Source organism: Haliotis asinina, chromosome 1 (assembly GCF_037392515.1).
Source record: "Haliotis asinina isolate JCU_RB_2024 chromosome 1, JCU_Hal_asi_v2, whole genome shotgun sequence".
Taxonomy (NCBI): Eukaryota; Metazoa; Mollusca; class Gastropoda; order Lepetellida; family Haliotidae; genus Haliotis; species Haliotis asinina.
In genome coordinates this window covers 103,725,260-103,748,988 of record NC_090280.1, presented here as the reverse complement: position 1 = coordinate 103,748,988, position 23,729 = coordinate 103,725,260, and the positions used below count along the sequence as shown (strand labels likewise).

General features: G+C 42.4%; 3 protein-coding genes across 5 annotated transcripts; 2 read left to right on the top strand and 1 right to left on the bottom strand.

Moving 5' to 3' along the window:
* Positions 1 to 1,123: 1,123 nt before the first annotated feature.
* On the bottom strand, positions 1,124 to 5,617 carry LOC137257593 (transmembrane protein 45B-like). Its single transcript, XM_067794913.1, has 2 exons — positions 5,544 to 5,617; positions 1,124 to 2,761 (listed from the first exon to the last, which is right to left on the bottom strand). The coding sequence occupies exon 2, from the start codon at positions 2,692 to 2,694 to the stop codon at positions 1,858 to 1,860; it is 837 nt and encodes a 278-aa protein (XP_067651014.1). The 5' UTR covers positions 2,695 to 2,761; positions 5,544 to 5,617; the 3' UTR covers positions 1,124 to 1,857.
* A 3,155-nt stretch (positions 5,618 to 8,772) lies between these two features.
* On the top strand, positions 8,773 to 20,527 carry LOC137257525 (UDP-glucuronosyltransferase 2B15-like). Of its 3 annotated transcripts, none has more exons than XM_067794862.1 (2): positions 8,773 to 8,867; positions 17,819 to 20,450. In XM_067794862.1, exon 2 carries the CDS (start codon positions 17,836 to 17,838, stop codon positions 19,351 to 19,353), a length of 1,518 nt encoding a protein of 505 aa, XP_067650963.1. In that variant the 5' UTR covers positions 8,773 to 8,867; positions 17,819 to 17,835; the 3' UTR covers positions 19,354 to 20,450. The 3 variants fall into 3 exon arrangements, with proteins under 3 accessions (XP_067650963.1, XP_067650968.1, XP_067650955.1); XM_067794867.1 differs by having other exon boundaries at positions 8,807 to 8,895; positions 17,819 to 20,442; XM_067794854.1 differs by lacking the exon at positions 8,773 to 8,867 and adding an exon at positions 14,590 to 14,751 and having other exon boundaries at positions 17,819 to 20,527.
* LOC137257516 (UDP-glucuronosyltransferase 2B7-like) lies at positions 9,803 to 13,619 on the top strand. The gene is made up of 2 exons (XM_067794845.1): positions 9,803 to 9,936; positions 11,745 to 13,619. The coding sequence occupies exon 2, from the start codon at positions 11,755 to 11,757 to the stop codon at positions 13,282 to 13,284; it is 1,530 nt and encodes a 509-aa protein (XP_067650946.1). The 5' UTR covers positions 9,803 to 9,936; positions 11,745 to 11,754; the 3' UTR covers positions 13,285 to 13,619.
* Positions 20,528 to 23,729: the final 3,202 nt, after the last annotated feature.

Genomic DNA, 23,729 nt, shown 5'->3' with positions numbered 1-23,729 from the left:
ACTCATGCAAGTGGGGTCCATCTGACAGTCTCTCTTTCAATACATGCTTAGCAAATCCTGAAAGAAGTTGTGGTATAAAAGACCATATGCATGTATCTGTTCTTGTTCAGATGTGTGACCTAACGACCAGATACTAACCTCAGAACATCTGTTTTATAACAATTCGCATACAGAAGACATGATAGAGTCAATCGCATTCTTCCTTCGAAGTTCATGACACATGACCCTTCTAAGGCCATAAGTACTGTCTATTCCAGCATGGAACATATTTTGAACAATAAAATTCAGATCACTAGATAATAGTCTTTAAATGAACTTAGATGTAGGTTGAGGTGCTTTGCTTTGAGAACTACAGTTTGCTGACCTGTTACCTCATGAGGGGGAAAGTGTCATTCTTTCTTGGGGAAAACTTTACACAGCCGCATGGAAAACTGAGACAGAAAAATGTGTATCTATTATTTCATGTCAAAATAAATTTCAGTCCAGGTATGAGATAGGAAACTCAGAATATACTTCTGACAACAAAACCGGTAAGTGCCTGTGTTTTGTTGGAAACGTGCATGCAAGTGGGTGCAAGTGTGCGTGCTTGAGTGAGTGAGTGACTTGGTTTGGGTTGGGTTTTATGCCACAGTTAGTGCTATCATGGCAGAGGAAACCAGAAATGGGCTTCACACATTGTACCCACGTGGGAACCAAACCCAGACCTTCAGCATGACGAGCGAATACTGTAATCACTAGGCTACCCCACCACCTCCCTGTGTCCTGACACATCTAGTGTGAAGCGGAAGCACTTCTGACCACGAATCAGCACTCTCAGAATATACTTTGGAGGAAAACACAAATCTAAAATAATTACTTTCTGGCACTACAAACACATTGTCCTGAAAAATACACTGGAAGTTCCTTAGCATAATATTTATATTGTATGAATTTGATAAAGATATTTGAAAACATCAACTAAGATAGTCAGTGATAATGTTTTGGCATCAATTTTTTTATATGGAGACAGACCCTGAAGCAAAATGTCCAAGGAAGCCCACACATTTCTAGAAAAAATGGCAAGTCTATATTTCCACAGCTCCTGAAGAAACTCCCAGGGCTCCTTTTGATTACATTTCACTTCTTTTACTATGAGCCTTTTTTTCATCAAATATTTTCATTTCAGACAGGTTGTTCGTCTACAATGTAAATGAAGACTTTTGATTTGAATTTTGTCATCAGTCTGTTTTATAGCAATACTGGGATTTCCCAGCAGTCCCCTATTGTTAGAGCTTCAACCCTGGCCTTTCTGAAGTTTACAACTTTATAACTGAGCAAATCAACACAATTCATAAACTTGGTATAAACACACAACTAACTGAACTATGTAAATATTGCCAAGTCATGGATCTCACCTTAGTCCTGGCTGTGTTTAACAAGCTACTACAAATTGGAAGAATGAGGGATGGTGGCAGTATGCTGATTGGAAAAAACAACATATTTTTAACAGTGTTTAAGTACATTTGAAAAATATCTCCAGCGTCCACATTAATCCATGTTCATGCACTGCTTATTGACTTGTGGAAAATGAAAGTCTTGAACTATTTGAAATATTTCCTGTCCTTTCCTTGCAGATCATATGTAATGATTATATCGCTCCAAGTCTAAAGTCAAAACATACGGTCTTAGCACAGATATTAATGGGGGATTCTAAAGATTGGAACTTTGAAAAGATATGTCTCTCAAATTCTCACAATGCTTGTCAATGTACAGTTGTACAACGAGGATTAAACAGTTTCCATGTTAGCACCATCTTGAGGGTGTGATATCGGACGTATCGACCACCATCTTCTTTACCTTGGCATTCTGTGTGATACCTTACTCAACATCAGATTCGAATCTATCTAAAACATGATAATCGAAATGCACTCTGTTTTCTAGGTAGATGGTGTCTTGTCCAGCAGCTGTGTCCACAGCAACACAACAACAAAGCTGCTTCTGCAACATCTTGAACACTATCAACCAAATTGATAACACAAGGAAAAAATTGATTCCACAATGCCATGTAAAATACATGGCCGTCAGTAAGATATCATCCGAGTCAGTGTTGACCATGAGAGATTTGTCTTCCACAATAAATGCCACCTGTAAACCCCATGTCCCTTGAGTCAGGAGGAGATAACTCCGCATGACCGAACACAGCACCTGATCCCTGTACCTCATCTCCATTGCAGTGGCAGCGAGTGTAGCAAGAGATGTGTACAACATCAGTGAGTACAACATCGTCAATGGCTGTTCAGAGGACTGTGACCGTGACACAAAAACAACTGACTGGATGGCGAAAAATAACAGGAGAGCCACGTAATCCAGTTGTTGGTAAAATGTTCTCCCACTCCATCGCACCAGTATGTCCATCACACCCGATATCATAAAAAACATGAATATCGTTGCAATTTCCCGGTTAGTCAAAAACTGTACTTTGGTAGCACCACTGAAGGAAAATAAACTGATTGCAATAGCAAGACTAGAAATCACTTTGAAAACGCCCTCTACTGGGTGTTTCTTGTCCCAGGCACAGCAATGGTAGGTAACCGAGCTAAAGTAATCACAGTGTCGCTGTTTCATGAAGTGGTAATGTTTTGTAAGTTGGATGAGCCACCACATCGCCGTCAGGGCGTAATAGGTGCTGGCCGTTATCAAGCCGATCTGAACCATGATTAGTTGTTTGATAACTGCTGGTACGTAATCTCACAAAATGGACATACTGGACAATGAGGAGTACCTGCAATAAACAAAAGAAGTCTCGTTAAGCATCGCAAATAACTTGAGTGAGAAAGAAAGAAAATGAGTGGGACCTTATGCTACTTTCAGTAATATTATAGCAATATAAGGGTGGGGGTACACCAGAAATGGATTTCACACACTGTACCTGTGTGGGGAATCAAACCTGGATCTTAGGTGTGTAGAGTGAACGGTTTAACCACTAGGCTACACTGCTGGAGGGGGAAAGATGATCTGCCATATACTTTTATTTCTGGTTCAGTTGAAATATCTGGTCTACCAAACATGAAACAAATGGAAATGAAAGTGTGAAAATTCTTGGTTAGCTTAGAACCTTGCTAACCAAGTTGTGTGAGTACACTCTTCTGCTGTCAGATTACTCCTCTGAGCAGAAATCAGACAAGGCAAGATGAATTTTACAGTTCCCATGGTGACTAGTAAGTGTGACATTTTGGTGCATGTACATGATGTATTTGTTACAATGTTTGTTATTAGAGGTGACTAACGGGATTGGGTGGTCAGGCTCGCTAACTTGGTTGACACATGTCATCAGTTCCTAACTAAGAAGATCGATGCTCATGCTGTTAGTCATTGGATTGCTTAGTGTGGCGTTAGACAAACTTCACTCACTAATATATGCAGTATCAATAAACACAACGATACAAGTTGCACATCCACAGAAATATAATGAGACTCTGGAGATGCCGAACATATTCATAACTGAATATCTGGATACTGGGATATCTGTCATCCAGGCTTTGGTCTGGAAACGGTAGACAGCATACATTTCTGTATTAAAATCACTCCCAAAAGTGTGTGGTGATTTTGAATTTGACTTCCCACTTAAAATTCACTTAGTGTCAGATAGGCCTACTAATCACAACCAACACCTTGCTAACTGGTCATTAACCTGGATTAGTAGATCTTGTCTCTTGTCAAGACATGTGGGACACTCTCGCTTGGTTGCATCCCATTCTGCCTGCAGTCCTAGTTTTCCTACCGTACTTTCTGTAGGAACAGCCCTTTACCATTCACTGAGGGGTATGTTGTTGGCTTTGGAGAAGATGTAATTAATGCAGTTTCCCTTGAACGACATCACGATATTGGTGGTAATGGATGGCAAATAAAGTCTAAAAGCTGTGGTTGGTCCTGATAATCCAATAAAGACATATAAAGAATGAGTCTGCTGAGTATGATTGACTATAAGTGGAGAATTTGATACCAGTCCATTTGGTAGTCTGTTTGGCTCAAGAACGGACCGATCAATTGCAGTCTAACTTGAAAACTAATAAGTAACATATTCAATGAATTGCTGAATCATCAAACCATCATACCAACTCTGTGAGGTTTTAGAAGAATTTTTGTCCTAAAAATAAGAAGTTTGTCACTAAAATACTGAAACACACCACCATTTGTTACGAGGGAGGAGTGCAGAGAAAGGGGCAGCCAGGTGTTGGAGAAGCATAACTGCGGAGAAAGCTATTTATTCATGAATATGTGCTGTACCATCTCCAGGATATCTGGCACACCTGTCTATCCCTCTCTCTGTTACCTGTCTGTCCCTCTCTTTGTACTCATCCCTCGTAACAAATAGTAAACTCTGTCAATATCTTGATGATAGATTGTTAAACAACTTGTTTATTTGTAGCAGAAAAATTCTGCAAAAACCTCACACTCACAGAGTAGGTAGGTTTTTAATGTGATCAGTGTTTCATTGAGTATTTTGTGTTTAGTAGTTTTCAAGATATACTGTGATTCATCAGTCTGCGTTTGTGCCAAATAGACTATAATGAAAGTAATTATAAATTAGAATGGGAGAGTAGGTAGGATGGAAAGGCACCTCTTGCTTCACTTCACATGGTCAGTGAAAGATCAAAACTTTGAGTGGATATGTGAGTCAATTTTGTGTTGATGTAGATGTTTAATTTATAAAATTTACCATTGGGTACCGGTAACTGAATAGCCATTATAGACAGTCACTTTATAACATAAAATATTGTTTTTGAATCAAACTTGACAGGAAGGCAAGGTTTTCTGATATCTGGTGTCCAGGTATTGCCTGGGATGTCACTGATCGACATCTCATGGACTTCTAAACGACATGTCTCAAACCATTAACTGGATGCCAGTGTCAGTGCTGTCTACTCTGTTCCTCCTGTGGGGTTCTCACTAATTTTCTGCCCATTAATCAAGGGAACCAAGAACCTTCCCAAATGGAGAGAGGACTAGCTAAATATGGTGTGATAGAGATAAAATACTGCCAGCAAACTGCCCTGCAGACAGCTATGTCTAAACTTCCTCTAAACCCTCATACCAAAAATAGCATCAAGGTATATCTTGTTATTACTTGGGTCTTGGTACTGTATATATATTTACATAGTACATAGTAATCACTATCTTGATGCTATTTTTGGCATAAGCCCCAGAGTATTGGAGCGACCTCACTGATGACAATATGGGAACAACAACACCTATCAGTGTGTTCAAACCACTGGTCTTTTAGCAACTCAGTGCTAACTTCGGTATAACTGTTGAATTGCAATTTCGGGCTCAATACATTCTACTGCGTATAAAAACTTTAAAAATAGTCCTCAGACATCTTGTTTCTTTTTAAAATTACACCCCTCAGGGTCATGAACAACAATGGCACCATTATCGGACATGACGTGAATCACAGAGACACCAAGGATTTTCGCGAAGTCCAGATTTTGACTTGGATTTCGAGTGAGAGACTTGCTGGAACCTAGAGCCTTGGTCAACAGACACATATTTGATGCACACACCTCGAAGTGTCACTCGGTCATCTCCACGACGGTAGTTTCTGGACGTCCATTATGCATCCCTCTCAGGATCTTCCAACAACCCATGGGGAACCTTTCAATGTAAGCAGTCTAAGGGAGGTAACTCTTGCATGCCTGCGGAAACGCTATCCGTTGCATGTCGGATGTGGTGACTTTGGTTCGAGACATTACATTTCGTGTTGGTTGTCAGTTTGTATCACTTGCAGATGATGCATGCATCATATATTTGAAGCTTTAGAAACTGACTAGTCTAAGCGAACATGTAAGGGGAGATGCGTTTTATAGAAATTTGCCTCATATAAAATTGCCTCAGGCAATTTGAAGAGTATAATTGGCTTGCCTTTTTGAATGTCATGCCCAAAAGTTTTGGAGAAAATCGAAATGATAATGGACTCCCAGTACAATTTAGTGGCGTAGTTTGGTATAAATTGTTGGTCTTCACGAGCCCAGCTTCACGACTGCTTGTATTTGCGCCGCTGTTGAATGTTACATTAGCAAACAATTATTTTTCATATTTTTTCCCAAACGATTTTCACCGTAACGTCAGGGTGATCCGAAACAATGGAGCACCTTAATAAAATGAGGAGTCACAGTGTTATGGAGAAGCAGTACAAACTACAGTGGCAGGTACTGTGACAATATGAAGCATAACGGCGATAGCTAGGACTGTGACAATATGAAGCATAACGGCGGTAGCAATAGGACTGTGACAATATGAAGCATAAAGGCAGTAGCTAGGACTGTGACAATATGAAGCATAACGGCGATAGCTAGGACTGTGACAATATGAAGCATAACGGCGGTAGCAATAGGACTGTGACAATATGAAGCATAACGGCGATAGCTAGGACTGTGACAATATGAAGCATAACGGCGGTAGCTAGGACTGTGACAATATGAAGCATAACGGCGATAGCTAGGACTGTGACAATATGAAGCATAACGGCGATAGCAATAGGACTGTGACAATATGAAGCATAAAGGCAGTAGCTAGGACTGTGACAATATGAAACATAACGGCAGTAGCTAGGACCGTGACAATATGAAGCATAACGGCGGTAGCTAGGATTGTGACAATATGAAGCATAACGGCGGTAGCTAGGACTGTGACAATATGAAGCATAACGGCAGTAGCTAGGACCGTGACAATATGAAGCATAACGGCAGTAGCTAGGACCGTGACAATATGAAGCATAACGGCGGTAGCTAGGACTGTGACAATATGAAGCATAACGGCAGTAGCTAGGACTGTGACAATATGAAGCATAACGGCGGTAGCTAGGACTGTGACAATATGAAGCATAACGGCAGTAGCTAGGACTGTGGTCAGTGGTTACGTGCCAGGAACAAGGGACAGGCCTCCAGCAATGGTTGGAAATCTAGGGTGGGTGACAGATTTCTCTTCTCATGCACGCGATGAAATGTCAACTGACAGGGCGCACCTGCACCTGCACCTGCACCTGCACCTGATATAACCTGAAAGTTACCCAGAAATATCTATAGTCAGATGCACAGGGGCTTGTATTGCTGAAAATAAAACATCCTGGGTCCAACAAGCCTACACTGATATCCTTCTTTACATGTATATCATATCATTTTTATAAATATTTTTTTCTGTGAAATGCTGCATGTAATATAAACATTGATACATTGTGTAGCATTTAACTACTTGTATTTGTTAGTAATTATGCCTTTTAAATAATATTTTATAAAAATGATTTGTTTAATATTTTATCTTTGATCCGAGACCCCTGTAACCAGGGATACTCAACAACAATTTCCCTGCTCTAACCTACCCACACTAAGTTGATCACTTGAAGTCATGAGATAATTTTGACATGTCAACACTCGGAATGAGTCAAATGGGAGCATGTACTTTTAAAATGGGAATTCTACTGAACCATGTAAAATACTGATTGAACTTTAGCATATCAGTGTTTATTTACAGTGTTTATTTGTCTTTCCTAATCAACAAATCTGCTTCTTTTGCGCCCAAACTTTCTCTCGGGTTTCAACGTGGTCACGTGGTCAATTACATACATACCTGTTGTATGCAGGGCTGATTCTTAAAAAGACCTGATCAAATTTAGCAACAATTCTTTCAAGTTTCAAACACATAATAGTAGCCTCGGCACATGTTCTGTTGTCCATCAGTTTATGACCTCAAGGGTTTCCGGGTATGTTCATCTTACGACATTATAAACACAGACTGTGCTCGTAACGCCACTTCTCTCTAAAAATGCCGAACACATTTCCAAGACGTTAAAACGCTCTTACGTCATTCCAGATCCCAAAATGGATCCCTAAAAGATGGTCGTTTGGAGCCATCGATCAGGTGCTAAGAACATGACTGTGGCATGGAACTGTAAATATCAGAGGCCAGGGTTCTGTTGCCACTACAGGATCATATTTGTGACCTCTGTGCCGAGATGTCTCTGGATTATTGCTGATCTTTGGATTACTATCGGGTCCTGTTGGATACGTAAAGGTGAAACTGATACAAACCGGTATTGTCACCTAACATCATAACCGTCCATGTTAGTGAACGCTGTGTATCTTATGTAAACTGTGTTCAAACGTCTGTGGACCCTACCGGATTGCAGTTCCATGTCGTACTTCAGGATGTTCTTTGTTGTTTAACAATATGCCAGCCGTATGGCGGCGATCTGTCAATAATCGAGTCTGGACCATACAATCCAGTGGTCAAGAGCAGGAACATTGATCTACGCAGCCGCAAAGGCGGATCCAGAGGGCGTATGCAGGGTCGGGTAAAGTTGAGGAAACTTGGAGGCAGTGAATCGCCTTGGTCCACTGGCGAAGAGATACACAGTTGGCCTGGTACACTGAGTGACACACATGTGTGCTTGTGTCCCCAATGAATAATGTAATGTGTGAACTTTATTCATTCGGTAATTTCCATACACATAGGTCCGCCTGGCTACTCGATCTTAAGGGCTCAACATTCACAGACACAGCTGCACTCGCAACCTTCAAATGTGTTGACCTTCATGTATGGATCATCCCAAAGGCTTGTTGACAGTTTTCTGCGTTTGGGATATCATATCGTTTCAGGAGAGGATTAGTGAATGTGTAAGCTGTTGTATATGTTTGAACGCTTATCGGGAATGACCAAAGCCGGCACAACAAGCGATGAACCAGAAACGGGAAATTGCTACAATTGGTCTTTTTGAGAAGACCCCTCGGTTGTGTCACGTGACAGCTGTTACCGTTATACCGAGGGCCTCACAGCAGTCGTCGCTCGATAGGTTCGGGACGTATGAAAACAAATAGCCTGCTTGCAGTAAGGTACGAAAAGATGCTTTTAGCCTTTCCCGTGAGTATAGCTTTCAGACATTTTGCATGAGAGTATGACTTGTGCACAAAGACGCCGTACGTCTCGTGGCTAGGGGGAAGTAAAGCCCCGAATAAGTGTGGTAAAGGATCGTCAATTAATAAACAAATCAAGATGAATAACTGACGAGTGAAATCGGCATAGTCGTAAGTTCGGGTATTGTTCGGCCCGTCTTGTCGACACAAGGCTGGTCAAAGCTGTCTTTCCATGCAAAGCAGAGCAGAATTTACGTACAATATCGATTTACCGGTTCATGGTGTTTCTAAACCTGAATAAATGGAAGGAAGTCGTGTAGACTCACTGCAGAATATGTACTGATGCAGACAAAACTTTCATGTTGAAAATTTATTTCTCTTTCTAGAATCGGGATTTGGATTTATGACTGTATTCGTCAGGTGGCCATAGGAGGTGTGTTTCCATAGCAACAAGTCTGCTAAAAGAGGAAAAGATTAATGTGGCATTTTTTTTCGAAAGCTACGAACTTGCCCCCGTCCCCTGATCTCCTGGGGTTCGGGGTTAGGGTGGTAGATTTACTTGCTGCTTCTGTCAGCATGACAAACATTGAAGTCTCCCTACAGGGGGATATTTGTTTAGTATTTTTGTAAGAATTATCAAAACGTTCTCCAGTTAAATTTAGTTCTGTTGTAAACATTCATTTGTACAATAACACAAAACGTACAGGATCGTAATGATAATATGCCATTCTATCCCTCTCCAATCCCAACCCCAACATCTAGTAAATTAAGTTTGAAGTTAGTTGAACCCTTGAAGCTTCGGGTTAGAATTGTTACTTGTCGTAAGAGACAACTAATGGGATCGGGTAGTGAGGCTCGTTAACTTGGTTGACACATGTCATCGGTTCCCAGTTGCTCAAATCTATGCACAAGCTGTTGATCACTGGGTTGCCTAGTCCAGACTCGTGTATTTATAGACCGCCGCCATACAGCCGCAATATTGATGACTGCAACGTGAGGCTATACTCACACACTAAAGTTTGGTGTGAATATTACATTCCTGACAAAGGTAAAGTTTGAAGTATATATATGCTTATCAAATTTGTCTTTCTTTTGTCTGCAAATATGTAGAGACTGGGTAATTGGACATTTATTGTTATCAGAGAGCACATAATAGTACAAAATGAAGTACGTGGTTTTGCTCACTGGCTTGAAGTCCTGTCGCCAGACACTCATAGTTAGTGCAGTAATGTCACTCGTGGGCAGATTACAGTATTCAGTGGGAGACTGGAAAACCATATGACGTATTTCAAGTTTGAACTGTCACCTCAAGTTGAATTCTCCCTAGTCTGTTCTCGTACTTGTTCCCTGCCGAAAACTGGTTCTGATTTTTGGGGTGCACAGTGAACTTTGCGCTTTCAGCCACTGCAGAGTGACCTTATTTCCCCCTGTTCAGCGACAACAAAAGCCTTTGACTCTATAGGTGCGTGCCAAGAAGTCCCAGCTGGTTTGGGTCCGGGTGGACTTGATTTGTCCTCTTCAGTGCTGAAAGACACAGTTTGAGTCTCAGGGTCTAACATATAATGAAAATGCATATATACAATGTATTACTGGAATTTGTTTCCACAAATGTGGTAACAGTGTGTTTGATGGGTAAAACTCCTGAAAATGGAAGTTAAAAGTCTTTTTACTTTTCGTTACCGTGATGATGATTTGGAGATGTAATGTACGCTTTCCTACACAATGCATATTTGACACACGGACCTGTCAGACCATATAGTGTGTGACATCACACACTGACATGATTTGACTTCCATGCAAGCATACGGGAAATGTGTTTGAAAGACCAAGAACGTACAGAATAGCACCAAGAATAGTCACATACCATCACAGCTGGAACATGTACAAAGGACAGAGGATACACAAAGGAAACTAAGAGTATGCACAAAAAAGGAAAAAAAAAGATGTGCAACGCTTTTACTTTTATTTTATTTTCTCTTATGAATATGTTTATTTAGAGTTGGGAACAAGTGTACATATCGTTGTTCTTCTGGGCGCAAGCTCCCAGGTGACAGTGATAACAAATTGCCATGATGGGTAAAAACTCCTGAAAATGGAAGTTAAAAGTCTTTTTACTTTTCGTTACCGTGTTGATGCTGGTGTTTGACATTTGTTTGGATGGACAAGTGCCCAACGAAGAATAATATTTTTAATGCATCCCATTTTTCTTGTCTCTGACAGTGTTGAGTAGTCGGGTTAATGTGATGTCTGGTCACGTGGAAGACCCCGCGTCCATTCCTAGCGAGGGTGTATCCGGTGAAACATATTCATAGTTGCATGAAAGGAGAGTGTATGTGAACTACTTGACTTACAACTGACTGATCTAACATCGAGAATCCAGTACAGAGTTGTTACGCTTTGAGTCACGCGACCTTCAGATGTGTTAGTTGGGGCAAGCTCACTGTCCTATCACAAGGTGTATCTCATCCCTTTCATGCATAGCTATCATGCTGGATGTTGCTTAAAGATCGATCATATATGACATGAACCTTTTCCAGGTAAATAATGGAGAATTTAAGTCGGAATTCAGATTGGGCGAAAAGGGACAAAATGACGAAGATCCTGAAGGAAAGACCTCAGTCTTGGCCATACTTGCATGAAATCATGTTTTATGTCATCAAGCAGTTTTTGAAGGGAAGAAGGAAAAAGACCACTTTATTAGTTTTCATCATAGCAACTAAAATGTTTAGAAAGGTGGGGTAGGTCAGGCATCGAAGCATTCACGGCGATTCCATACAGGATACAGTGTGTGAGACCCCTTTGTGGTGTCCCCCGATTCATATTTCTCGACTTACTTTATATCTTTCTATCTTACAGATAGTTTGAAATGTCCAGGATGAGCTTCAATACCAGAAGTGTGGTTCTGCTGTTGCTGCTATGTTTGCCTGGGTTCCAGGCTGCCAGGATTCTCATCTTGTACATGCCTACATACAGTCACATCCGGGGATCTCTGAATGTAGCCACAGAGCTAGCTTCACATGGTCACGTGGTATGGAATGCTCTGTCAACTGAACTGGCCAGTCACAAGGGCCTCCAAGCACAGGGTGTCCACATCCTGACATACAAATCGGTGGATAAATATGACTTCGACAAAGTAATACGTGAACACATGGTTAAAGGACGTTTGGAAGAAGATATTTCTACGTTGCCCCTTGGGTTTTTAAGGGATATATGTGACAGTATACTGAGTGACCAGGAATTATTCAGGAGAATCGAAGAGTTGAACTTCGATCTGATTATACTCGACGCGATACCCATAGCGAGAATGTTGACAATCATTCCCCACAGACTGGACATTCCCTTCATATTCATTGGAGCAGCGTTTGAGCCTCAAGTTAGCCGCACCCCCTTCATTCCATCCGCTTTCCCCTTCATCATTTCCTCAAGAACACCGAAAATGGACTTTTTGACACGTGTTGCGAATGTCATTACGACTGTGATGTACGTGTTTGTTTACGACCCGTTCTCTACCTATAGGCCAGTGGCGACCTATGCTCCCGAGAAGCCATATCTCTCAATGGAAGCCTTGACAGCTAAGGCTTGGCTTTGGCTCATCGATATTGAACCTCTCCTTGACTACCCAGCAGCCACCTTGCCCAACGTCAAACGAATTGGATCTCTGTCAGCCTCTGAACCAAAACCACTCCCTCAAGAATACAAGGAGTTTATGGACAAGGCAAAAGAAGGCGTGGTCATTGTTTCTTTCGGAAGTAATGTGAAGTCACTTCCAGATGAAACTTCGAAAAAGTTACTTGATTCATTTTCGCGAACGAACTATAAATACATATTCAAGACTGACAAGAAGGTCAAAGTGGGACCTAATGTACTGCTAACCACCTGGATGCCACAGTCGGACTTACTTGCCCATCCGAACACTAAATTATTTATCACCCATTGTGGTGGTAATGGTCAGAACGAGGGTTTCTTGCGTGGCGTCCCAATGATTGGTTTTCCCATATTTGCAGATCAGCCGTATAATTCAATGAGGCTTGAGTATCATGGCTTCGGTTTAACTATGGATTTGAAAACGTTTACTGTTGACGATTTGGTATCCAACATCAATGAGGTGATCCAGAATTCTTCCTACTCACAGAAAATCAAGAAAGCTGCCGAAATCACCAATCTCCGTGAAAGAAGTCCCAAAGAGGAAGCTGTTTACTGGATAGAACATGTGCTGAAATATGGGGGCGCCCATCTGAGGTCGTATTGTCAGGACATGCCGTTGTATCAGTATTTGTGTCTGGACGTCATCGGGCTTGTCCTGTTCATTCTCCACTTGTGTATTTTCCTTATATGGAAGTCGTGCAGCTATTGCTGGAGGAAAGCCAGTCATAAGCCAAAACAAAAACGTGAATAATGAATACAGTGTATAATTCAGCCTTCTTGCTTTAGTGTGTGCGTGCGTGCGTGCATGCGTGTGTGTGTGTGTGTGCGTGCCCGCGCTCGCGTGTTAAACGCTTGTAGTGACAAGTGCTGGGATAAACAGTCTACAATGTTGCAAAACCCAGTACTGCTCCCGGTTAATTCTAACACATCTATGCGCAGAATATGATTTAGTTTATGTTTTCGTGGGGAATTGTTGAAAATTATGCTTTACAAGTTTCCACATTTCTGTGCACCTGATGTAGATGTACAATTAATAGCATCTTGACAGATGTTCACACATAAAGAACAAATAAAGATTTCAATGAGATATTATCTATGGTTTCAGTAGAGACGCTGTTGCGTGTAGTCATCATCATCATGAAACATTCTTATGTTTACAGTCACGGGTTTGATTTCATGTTTAGTGGATAGTGGCCACGTGCAACACACAGTAGAAACTGGTCAAATGTAACATATGTTGTATTTGGGATTACACTTTCTTAGTAAAGTACAGGTTCTAGTGTTTTTGCTGGGTGTCTGAGTGGGTTAGATGGTTGATTTTGTGTGCTGGCGATTTGGTGGCTGACTCTGAGGGTGCGGACTCGAATCCCGGATGGGACTCCAACAATGGTAGTAGCCATGATGTGTACTGTATTAAGAAAATGCAACCCCCAATATAACATTTTGAAGTCACTGGTTTGTGTGGTCCGGACTCACTCACTCACCCATTAGCCTTGGCGTTTCACAACATTCAGTCTCTGTGCCCACAAGTTCTTATTTTAGTTAGTTACCTTGAATAGGACTTCGCCTAGTGAGAGTACGATATCTGCATGCACCGTCTCAGTTTCCCCGGACAGCTGCAGGCGACACGAAGCGGTAACACACATGATTCAGCTGAAAAACTCTCATGAGTCACGCCTGTCACGTGACCCCTTCAATGAACAGACAGTGTTCATTGTCGAGTACCTACGCTACCCCTTTCAAACGCGAAGGATGGGTCGTCTCAAACAGATGACAATGTATAGTTTACTTCAGCCTGCTAGAAGTGGAGGTTTTCTCACCTGAAAATATTATTCACGATTTAAGTATGAGATGTTCAAATTTAAACATAAACATAAACAAAACAAAACAAAACCAAACCAAACCAAAAAACAAAAAAACAAAACAACAACAACAACAAACACACTAACAAAACAAAAACCCAACCAAACAAAAACAAACAAGAAGAAAACCCCCAAACCTGCCAAAGAATTGAACAGTTGACTTTTGAGAAGAACCCTAACTAGGACAGTTGTATGACCTGGCAGCCCGCGACCTATGGAAGAGGGTGTCCGGGTATAACTATGTGGCTGGTAGAGACGTAAGGGACCATCACACTGTGATCAGCGCTGGATTTACTGGCTGTCAGATGAGACCCAGCTCTAGATTACCCTAATTCCTCATCCGTTCCTTGTTCAATGTAAGTTTTTACACTCACTCTAAGCGAATGGTTGGGCTGCTGATTCAACTCTTCGTGACCCAACAGCCATTCGCCATTGCTGATTGACACCCCAAGCAAATTCTGGTCTCATGAAAGATTAGATAAGCCTAAATGTCAAGATAAAGTCAGTTTGTGTAATTCCGGGGAAACTGTAATAGTACTGGTCATAGCAATATATGTTGCTCATATCAGGCACATGTCCTGCTAATGGAGCCACGGACATTACTCTGCCCGGTAATAAGACTCTTCGTACTTTCCGATATTTTTTCAACTCCTTTGGGATTATACAGCCGTGCTGCTAGTTAGGCGCAATGAACCAAACACTCACATTGCCAGCACATCGCCATAGGTACTCATTTTACAGCTGGATGAACTGAGACAATGTGAATCTAAATATGTTGTCCAAGGATACTACGAAGATATGCCCACCTCAGGACCCCAACTGTAGAATATGCGTTGAAGATATTTCCCAGAATGCAATATGTAATATTCAAACGCCCTGCTTCAGTTGTACTCTCCTACCCAGAGTTCCATGCGGTCAGCCAGCATAGTATCTCTGCCACAGGCCAGAAAGATGTGATGATTCCTCACATCTTACACATTCCATTTAGCATTTTATCTTACCTCACACATGAATGTTGCTTTCTGACTGGCTAAGCGCCATTCTATTATTTTCAATGTACCCCGCTTACAGGCGATGTATTATTTTCAATGTACACCGCTGGGAATTCCGGACTCTGCTGGTGCTTCGTGGCAGTACTTCTATATCTCGAATAACATTGAATCCCGCATCAAGCACGGAAATTACCGATGTTTTGCGATTGAAAATCGTTGGAAGGGGCATGACTCTAAATCTGTCTACCTTGTGTCGTCTGCAAACTGGCGATTCGCATCGCATTCAACCGAAGTGCTTCAAACAGTTCAAAATTGAAATTCAGGTGTTCGTTAAGATAAATACGTTGTTCACTGGTCCCTCGGGGTCCATGGGCTCATGTACCCTCAAGGTGTGTCAGTGTTCCCCTGGCCCTGCGGGCATCATTATGTGACGTTGCCCGGCAGATGGGTAAATCAAAAAGTGTAATTTCACGCCTGAGGGATAGGTACCGTCAAACGGGTGGGGTTGCAACGAGACCTGGGCGTGGTAGACCAAAATCAACGACGCCACGACAGGATCGTCTCATTACGTTAATTGCTCTACGCGATAGGTTTAAATTGGCCCCTGCCATCCATAGAGAATTCCGCACACTCACTGGAAGACGCATTTCAACCTCAACCGGTAAAAACCGACTCTATCAAACTCGTCTGAAAGCAAGACGGCCTTTTAAGGGTGTCACCCTTTCAGCTCACCATAAGCGCCAAAGATTGGCATGGGCTAGGCAGCATCAGGGACGGGCTATGCGCCACTGGCGTTACACCATGTTCTCTGATGAGTCAAGGTTTTGCCTACGATTCACAGATGGCAGAAAACGTTGTTGGCGTCGGAGCGGGGAGCGACATGCCAGAGCAGCAATTCTTGACCAAATATTGCGTCCTGTTGTGGCTCCATTGGCTAGAGTTATCGGCCGACATTTTGTAGTCCAAGATGATAATGCCAGACCACATCGGGCCCGAATTGTCTCCGCTTATCTCCGACAAGAAGGTATCCAGACATTGGACTGGCTCTCTAAGTCCCCAGACCTGTCCCCAATTGAACTTTTCTGGGACGTTCTTGGTCGACGGGTGTACGCCAGGGACCCAGGACCCGCCAACCTGGCCCAGCTTGGTGCAGCTCTCCAAGAGGAATGGCGGGCAATACCACGGGCAACCATCCGGAAATTGATTAACAGCATGCCATTAAGGTGCCGTGAATGTGTTGCCCAACATGGTGGATACACCAGATATTGAACTTGACGCCTAAAATTGATTTAGTGGATATTTAAAGCAGTTTCAAATTCGCTATTATTTCATTAGTTCCCTTATTTCTTGTCGGTAGTATATGTATGTCAATACACCACGATGGCTGAGCGGGTTTGGCGACTGACTTTGTACTAGGTATTTTCGAAACGTTCATAGCCCTACGTTCTTCTTAAACTTAACACACAGACTACGATCAAAGTTAAGAATTCTTAGGGGTGCGAACATTTTCAGAATAAGAGCCCTGGTGATTAGGTGACTGACCCGGGGGTAGGGGAAGGCAGGGATGGTGGTGGTGTGGGTTCGAATCCCGAATGGGATCAAACCCAACAAATGTACTACTGTAGAATCCTTACTTTACTGAAAAAGTGTAATCCCAAATATAGCACCTATTCGCTGATCTTTGATATGCACCTGCTGTGGTCAGTGGCCAAAGGCGAGCTCCCGTGCAGTACGTGTCCCCGTCATTCAGCAAATATCAAGTTTCAACAAGAGCTCGATAGCTTGAGGAATCTATATTAAAGTCGATGCTGATTAATGGTTGTCCCTACTCAGATGGCAACTGTCCAAAGATGACAGGTAGAGAGCAAGAGCACAGAGCAGCTTGAGTAGCCTGGTTTCAGTCTCGACACCACTGGAATGTGAGGTCAGGGAATGAAGGTCCTCTGGTCTTACCAATGCCGGAGTCAGGACAGCAGAACTTCATTCTGAGATATATGTCACCACATCCATTCTCCTCACGTATCATCCCCAACACTCATACCATATGTTATGTTTTCAATGCCATGTGTAGCACAATGTGGTTCATATATATCTTCATATTCACTTAGAAAGATATCGATATCTGCATCAAACCGCGTTTGCACCAGTTTCACTGCCCTACATGCAGTCATTGAAGTACTGTCGAGAGCTCGCCGCCAATTTGACATATAGAGATAAAGCCACGAACTGCACTGGAAGTATATCTATCTAATTATGCAGAACAATATATACACGTGCGTGTGCATAAAGGCTAGCATAATTCCAGAATGTATTCCTTTACATAAAGGAGAAAGTCTGGTCAAATGATATCCAAGTGCGTTAGCACGTGGACAGCGGGAGCAACGCCCTCGGAGAACTCCTTACTCACTCGTATTTTCACATTTCCTTGCAGATAACCTCGACATCGTCATGTGGCCCGGAACCGGAAGTCTCCTTCTGTCTCTGATCTGCGTGACCACCCTGGAAGCGGCCAATATATTGTTCCTGTTTTTCCCGATTTACAGTCACATGAGGGGCTCCCTGAACGTGGCCATAGAGCTAGCTTCACGTGGTCACGTGGTATGGAATGCTATTCCAACTAGACTGGCCAATCACAAGGGGATGCAGTTACCGGGCGTCAATATTCTGGTATATGAGTCGGTGGATGATTTCAACATTGAAGAAAAGCTACTGGATCGTGTTGTGAATGATTACCTAAATGACACCAACGCACAGGAACCGTTCGAGGAAGTGATACGTGTGTCTGATCTGATACTGAAAGACAAGAAACTATTTAAAACTCTCTCAGAGCTACATTTTGACTTGATCATATTTGATATCCTGCCTCCTGGGAGGATGATGGCCATAATGGCATACAAGCTGGACGTTCCGTTTGCTTTTATGGGGTCGGGGTTCGAACCCCATGCTAGTCGGACGCCTTTCGTCCCCTCTGCTCTTCCGTATCCAATCTTCCCATGGTCAGAAAAGATGGACTTCTGGACACGTGTTGCAAATGTGATCCTGGTAACCATGCATGTGTGGGTATACGACCCGTTCTCCTTCAGCGGATGTGTGGCAAGGTATGCGCCTGATCGGCCATACATCTCAATGGAATCACTGACAGCCAAGGCCTGGCTTTGGCTAATTGATCAGGAACCGTTAATAAACTACAACAGTGCCTTACTCCCCAATGTGAAGCAGATTGGATCCCTGTCTGCAGTGGCACCGAAGCGTCTTCATGACAAATACAAGAAATTCATGGACGAAGCAAAAGAGGGTGTAGTCATTGTTTCATTCGGAAGTATTGTGACAAGTCTTCCAGACACAATAACCAAGAAGCTAATGAAGGCATTTTCTAAAACCACCTACAAATATATTTTCAAAACAGATAAGAAATTAAACTCAGGACCTAACATTTTGTTGACTGACTGGATGCCGCAGTCAGATCTTCTTGCCCATCCGAACACTAAGTTATTCATAACCCACTGTGGGGCTAATGGTCAGAACGAGGCTTTCTTGCAGGGTGTTCCCATGATTGGTTTTCCTATGTTTGCTGAGCAGCCATATAATGCCAAGAAGTTAGTTTACTTTGGATTCGGTATTGAAATGGATTTGAAAATGTTTACTGTTGACGATTTGGTATCCAACATCAATGAGGTGATCCAGAATTCTTCCTACTCACAGAAGATCAAGAAAGCTGCCGAAATCACCAAACTCCGGGAAAGAAGTCCCAAAGATGAAGCTGTTTACTGGATAGAACATGTGCTGAAATATGGCGGCGCCCATCTGAGGTCGTATTGTCAGGACATGCCGTTGTATCAGTATTTGTGTCTGGACGTCATCGGGCTTGTCTTGGTCATTCTCCACGTGTGTATTTTCGTTTTATGGAAGTCGTGCTGCTATTGCTGGAGGAAAGCCAGTCATAAGCCAAAACAAAAACGTGAATAATTTCTATGGAACGCACTTAGCTAAATTTGTAGAAGAACTGCTCATATGACAAAGCAAAACGTGAATTAGAGAGAACTGTAGAGAAATGGAGAGAATGAGAGGGAGGGACAGAGAGAAAAAGAGAGGGATAGATTGATAAATGATAGGGAGACAAAATGAATGAATGAATGAACGAGCTTTATTTCCTCCAGTTAAGACGGACAGTACATATATGAAAATATCTCAGGTTATAATATCATCCCGGTGTTACGGGTTTTCCACGATGTAAGGTAGAAGCGTGATTTTTATCTTTAATATTGTTTAACGTTTTGATTTTACTAATCTTCAGTCATAAGGATATATGCACACAAAAATATCAACATGTTTCCTACAAAAAAAGCCTTCATGACATCTTAGCTGCTCGTCCACGTCAGGGTATTTTGTATGTTTTCTACGATGAGCCGTACCTTTTCCTCTGCACTGTGAGGGAGTGTTTTGATCACGTGGATTCCTAGTTATCTTTTGCCTGTCACTAGCAGCCGACTGATCTTGCGGAGTATCGCTCGCTATAATTTTGTTATACAGGCAGTTGCTTTGATCGTTGCATGGCATTAACAATCTGTGGTAAATCATATTGATATTTATTTGCTGTTCACATAACTTAACTTCCGGATTTCAGTTGTCAGTTAAGCTTTGCGCTTCAGCAACTGGACATCCGCCCTACCGATGAAACTGTTTGTGCACTCCGATCGCGCATGTACTTCCCCGATATCGCGCTAGCAATGCAATCGTCGAAATCACTGGAACGCCAAATTCAGCTCGCTTTGGAATGTACATATTTAACATAATCTCTGACCTAGTCGTGTCACAGATACATAAGGGCTTGAGGTTGCAGGAACTGATGCTCGTAGCTGTAGTGACAATGAATACCAACTACCAGTTCAATGACATGTTTTCAATGCGTGGTGAGATTCTACCCAGAAAGGAGGTAATATTGAGTTCATTAGTTCATTATCATCACAGTCCTCCATTTGTATATACCTTTCAGTGGTCGTATTGCCAAACAAACGTACCCAAAATGTATTACAATTTGAGAATAAACTGCAGAAGTATCAGAATGGGTGTTTCGCGATATCATCACACAGAGTAGGCACATCCACCCTGTAACAGCTAATACACCAAGATTGGATTACGCAGGTCTGGTTAGGATTCCCCACAGTCAAACCAATGTTGTTCCTCGGACTTCGCTGCTCAGCTGGTCTGCTAGTCTTGCCTGTTGGTGTTTTCCGTCGGTCGGTGTCCAGCACCTTTCTGTGCCTCCAGTTGCCTCTCTGTCGACTTCATTGACGGTGCTGCTTATATGGGGACTGCTCGCAGGAACACGTCAGCAATACGTGGAGACCAGTCAGCATCTCTCTGTACAGATTGCTGACGTGGCGATCAGTCAGCATTTTCTCCGGACAATTGGCCAAAATATCACAACTCAGTTAAGCCTTTATCTATTCGAATAGCTAGTCATTAGTGGTGGCCAGTTCAGTCATAGTTTCATCTGGTCGATTTGCCCTTATCATCAGAAGCTCTTGTCCAGCACTGACCAATTCTTGTCTCAGTGTCTCAATCAATTCGCCCCAATGTACATTAGAATTTTTTTTCACATAAAAAGTTCTAACAATCGTTTATGCAATTAACACTAATACCAACAATCATTCCATGGATACTTGTGTACATTGTTACAATACATTACATTCATGTTACCAGACATTACACGATACCTAATTACACTGTAATCACATGTACAATTCACAACACTATTGTGCTGTTAATGCAACACACGGCCGTCGTGTCAGCTGTAACTGTTACACATCTGTTACAAACTCACATCTGTGGTTTCCACAATTTCCTGCAAATCCTGTCCGATACATTTCCCTTTTTTTCCTACCATACTTTATCGAATTAATTCAGCTGTACAGTTGACGAGACTCCAGCAAATGTTTATGACCGGTGCTACTGGTGGGCCAACATGCGTACATACTTTAATCAAACACCTGGTACAATCACTATTTCATAGTGATTCACAAACGCATGTTTTGTAATTTTATCGCTGGACTGAGTGGTACAATATAGTACAGCTGTACAACTGAAACAAATGTATACTCATGATCTAGTGTACAATCAACTATATGTTTAGCAAAGATTTGGTATGAATGTGGAAATGTTTTTTATTCTTGTACCAGGAATGTCTTGTCTTTATGGTTATCAACTTCTGTATTGTGCCATACCGAAACCATTCCATTGTACAGTAAAGAAGTTGACCATCATTCATATTACTTGCAACTTATAGAATGCTCTCACGCAGTTTGTTTTTGTATCTGTTTACTACTGTGAACACTGGCCTTTTGCAAAAAGTTGTTTCCCCTACTGCAATAACGGTTAGACCATGAGCTCGTGCTGTCGTGAGGTCCTGAAACAACATGATCATTGTCTCAAACTGATGGTTGCAGCCCATAAAAGCTGAGATGCACAGTCTGTGAAGTGTCAAATTGTCCCAAACTGATGGTTACAGCCCATGAATGCTGAGATGCACAGTCTGTGAAGTGTCAAAGTGTCCCAAACTGATGGCAGCAGCCCATAAAAACTGAGATGCACAGTCTGTGAAGTGTCAAAATTTCGTGATCTGCCCCATCAAACTATACCGCCGTGTTGAAACCAGTCATCTCTAGATTATACTTGGTCATAAACACATACATGTACTCTGCCATAGAATATCATGATCTAATCAAATGCATTATCTGTATCCTCCCTAGCAGGTGTCACTCCAGGTCGACCTGAGCGCTTCAGGTCCGTAGCATCTCCAGTTACACCAATCTTCCATCCATCATTCAACCAACTTCCCTACCTACCTACCTACCTGCCTCCCTCCCTCCCTCTCCCTCCCTCCCTCCCTCCCTCTCTGCCTGCCTGCCTGCCCGACCGCCCACCTGAGCTTTGCATAGAAAAACACAAAATATTGGTATGAACCACATTTATTTTTCAACATAGTCCCCTTGTGAGTCAAGACACTTGTTCCATCTTTTCTACCAGGCGCTGATGCCATCTCTGTAAAAGGCGCCATTTTGGTCCTCAAACCAAGTCTCGGTAAGAGCAATAAGCTCATACTCATCCTGAAATCTACGACCTCGCAAGTGTTTCTTGAGATTTGGGAACAGATGGTAATTACTTGGTGCCAGGTCTGGAGAGTAGGGGGGATGCGGCAAGATTTCGTACCCGCATTCCTGGACAGCAGCGGCTGCAAAGCGAGAGGTGTGTACTGGAGCATTGTCTTGATGTAGAAGAATACCACGTCTGATCTTGCCCCGGCGCTTCTCCTTGATTGACTGTCGCACTTGCCTCAACAGGTTAGCGTAATATTCCCCATTCATTGTTCTTCCTTTTGGAAAATCTTCTTTTTGAAAATCTTCTGGATTCTTGTTGTATCTGGTTAGCATGGAGTTGCTTATGGTGACCCTTGTTTGCTTCATTTCACCTGTAAGCATTCTTGGCACCCATCTTGCGCACACCTTAGAGATGACGAGATGTTCATGAAGAATTGTCTCGATGGATCCGTGTGAAATGCCTGTGGTCTCCTCTAACACGTGGAGTGTGATTCGACGATTTTCCAGCACAAGTCTATGCACTCTGTCAATGTTTTCCTGTCTAGTGCTTGTTGTTGGGCGACCTGGACGGGGGTCATCTTCAAGACTCTCACAACCATTCTTAAATTCATTGACCCATCGTTTGATGGTAGCAGATGCAGGTGAAGATTTCCCATAAACTGCTGAAATCCTTTCTTCAATGTTCTTCGCCAAGTTTCCTTCAAGAACTAAAACCTTAATTACTGCTCTATACTCAATTTTATCCATTTTCACTGCCGTGAGGGGGTCTCTTCCTGTCAATGTGAGCTGTTCAATAACTTCTGATAGTAGGGTACCAAAACTTATAACAGCTACACCCCAAGGTTCAATGTCGTACCATAGGCTGTGACATAGGGTACCATAGGGTATGAAAAATGCTCAAAGCTCAAAACCTATTGACATCCCCTCGTACCTCTTACACTACTCTTACCTTAACCTTTCACGCAAAATCTGAACGGACACTGCCATCCGAGACGGGGTTTTTGAACCACATGATTCGGTGATCATCCTCTGAACACAAGACCATGATGCACGTGCTTCTGTATCAACTTCCGCCATGTTATAGCCAACCAATCTAAAACAATAATAGAAAACAAGTGTTTCTTCAGTTTGTTTGGAAATTTAAACCAGATAGAGTTAAGAGGCAGTTTGTGTCATTACAACCTCTAAGTATGGTGGCATAAGTGCACCCATAGTAGAAAAGTTGTTTCAGCTCAGACACTTTGT

Excerpts from the sequence above, each read along its gene's own strand:
- LOC137257593 (XM_067794913.1), bottom strand. The coding sequence starts at position 2,694 with ATGGTTCAGATCGGCTTGATAACGGCCAGCACCTATTACGCCCTGACG.
- LOC137257516 (XM_067794845.1), top strand. The coding sequence starts at position 11,755 with ATGTCCAGGATGAGCTTCAATACCAGAAGTGTGGTTCTGCTGTTGCTG.
- LOC137257525 (XM_067794854.1), top strand. The coding sequence starts at position 17,836 with ATGTGGCCCGGAACCGGAAGTCTCCTTCTGTCTCTGATCTGCGTGACC.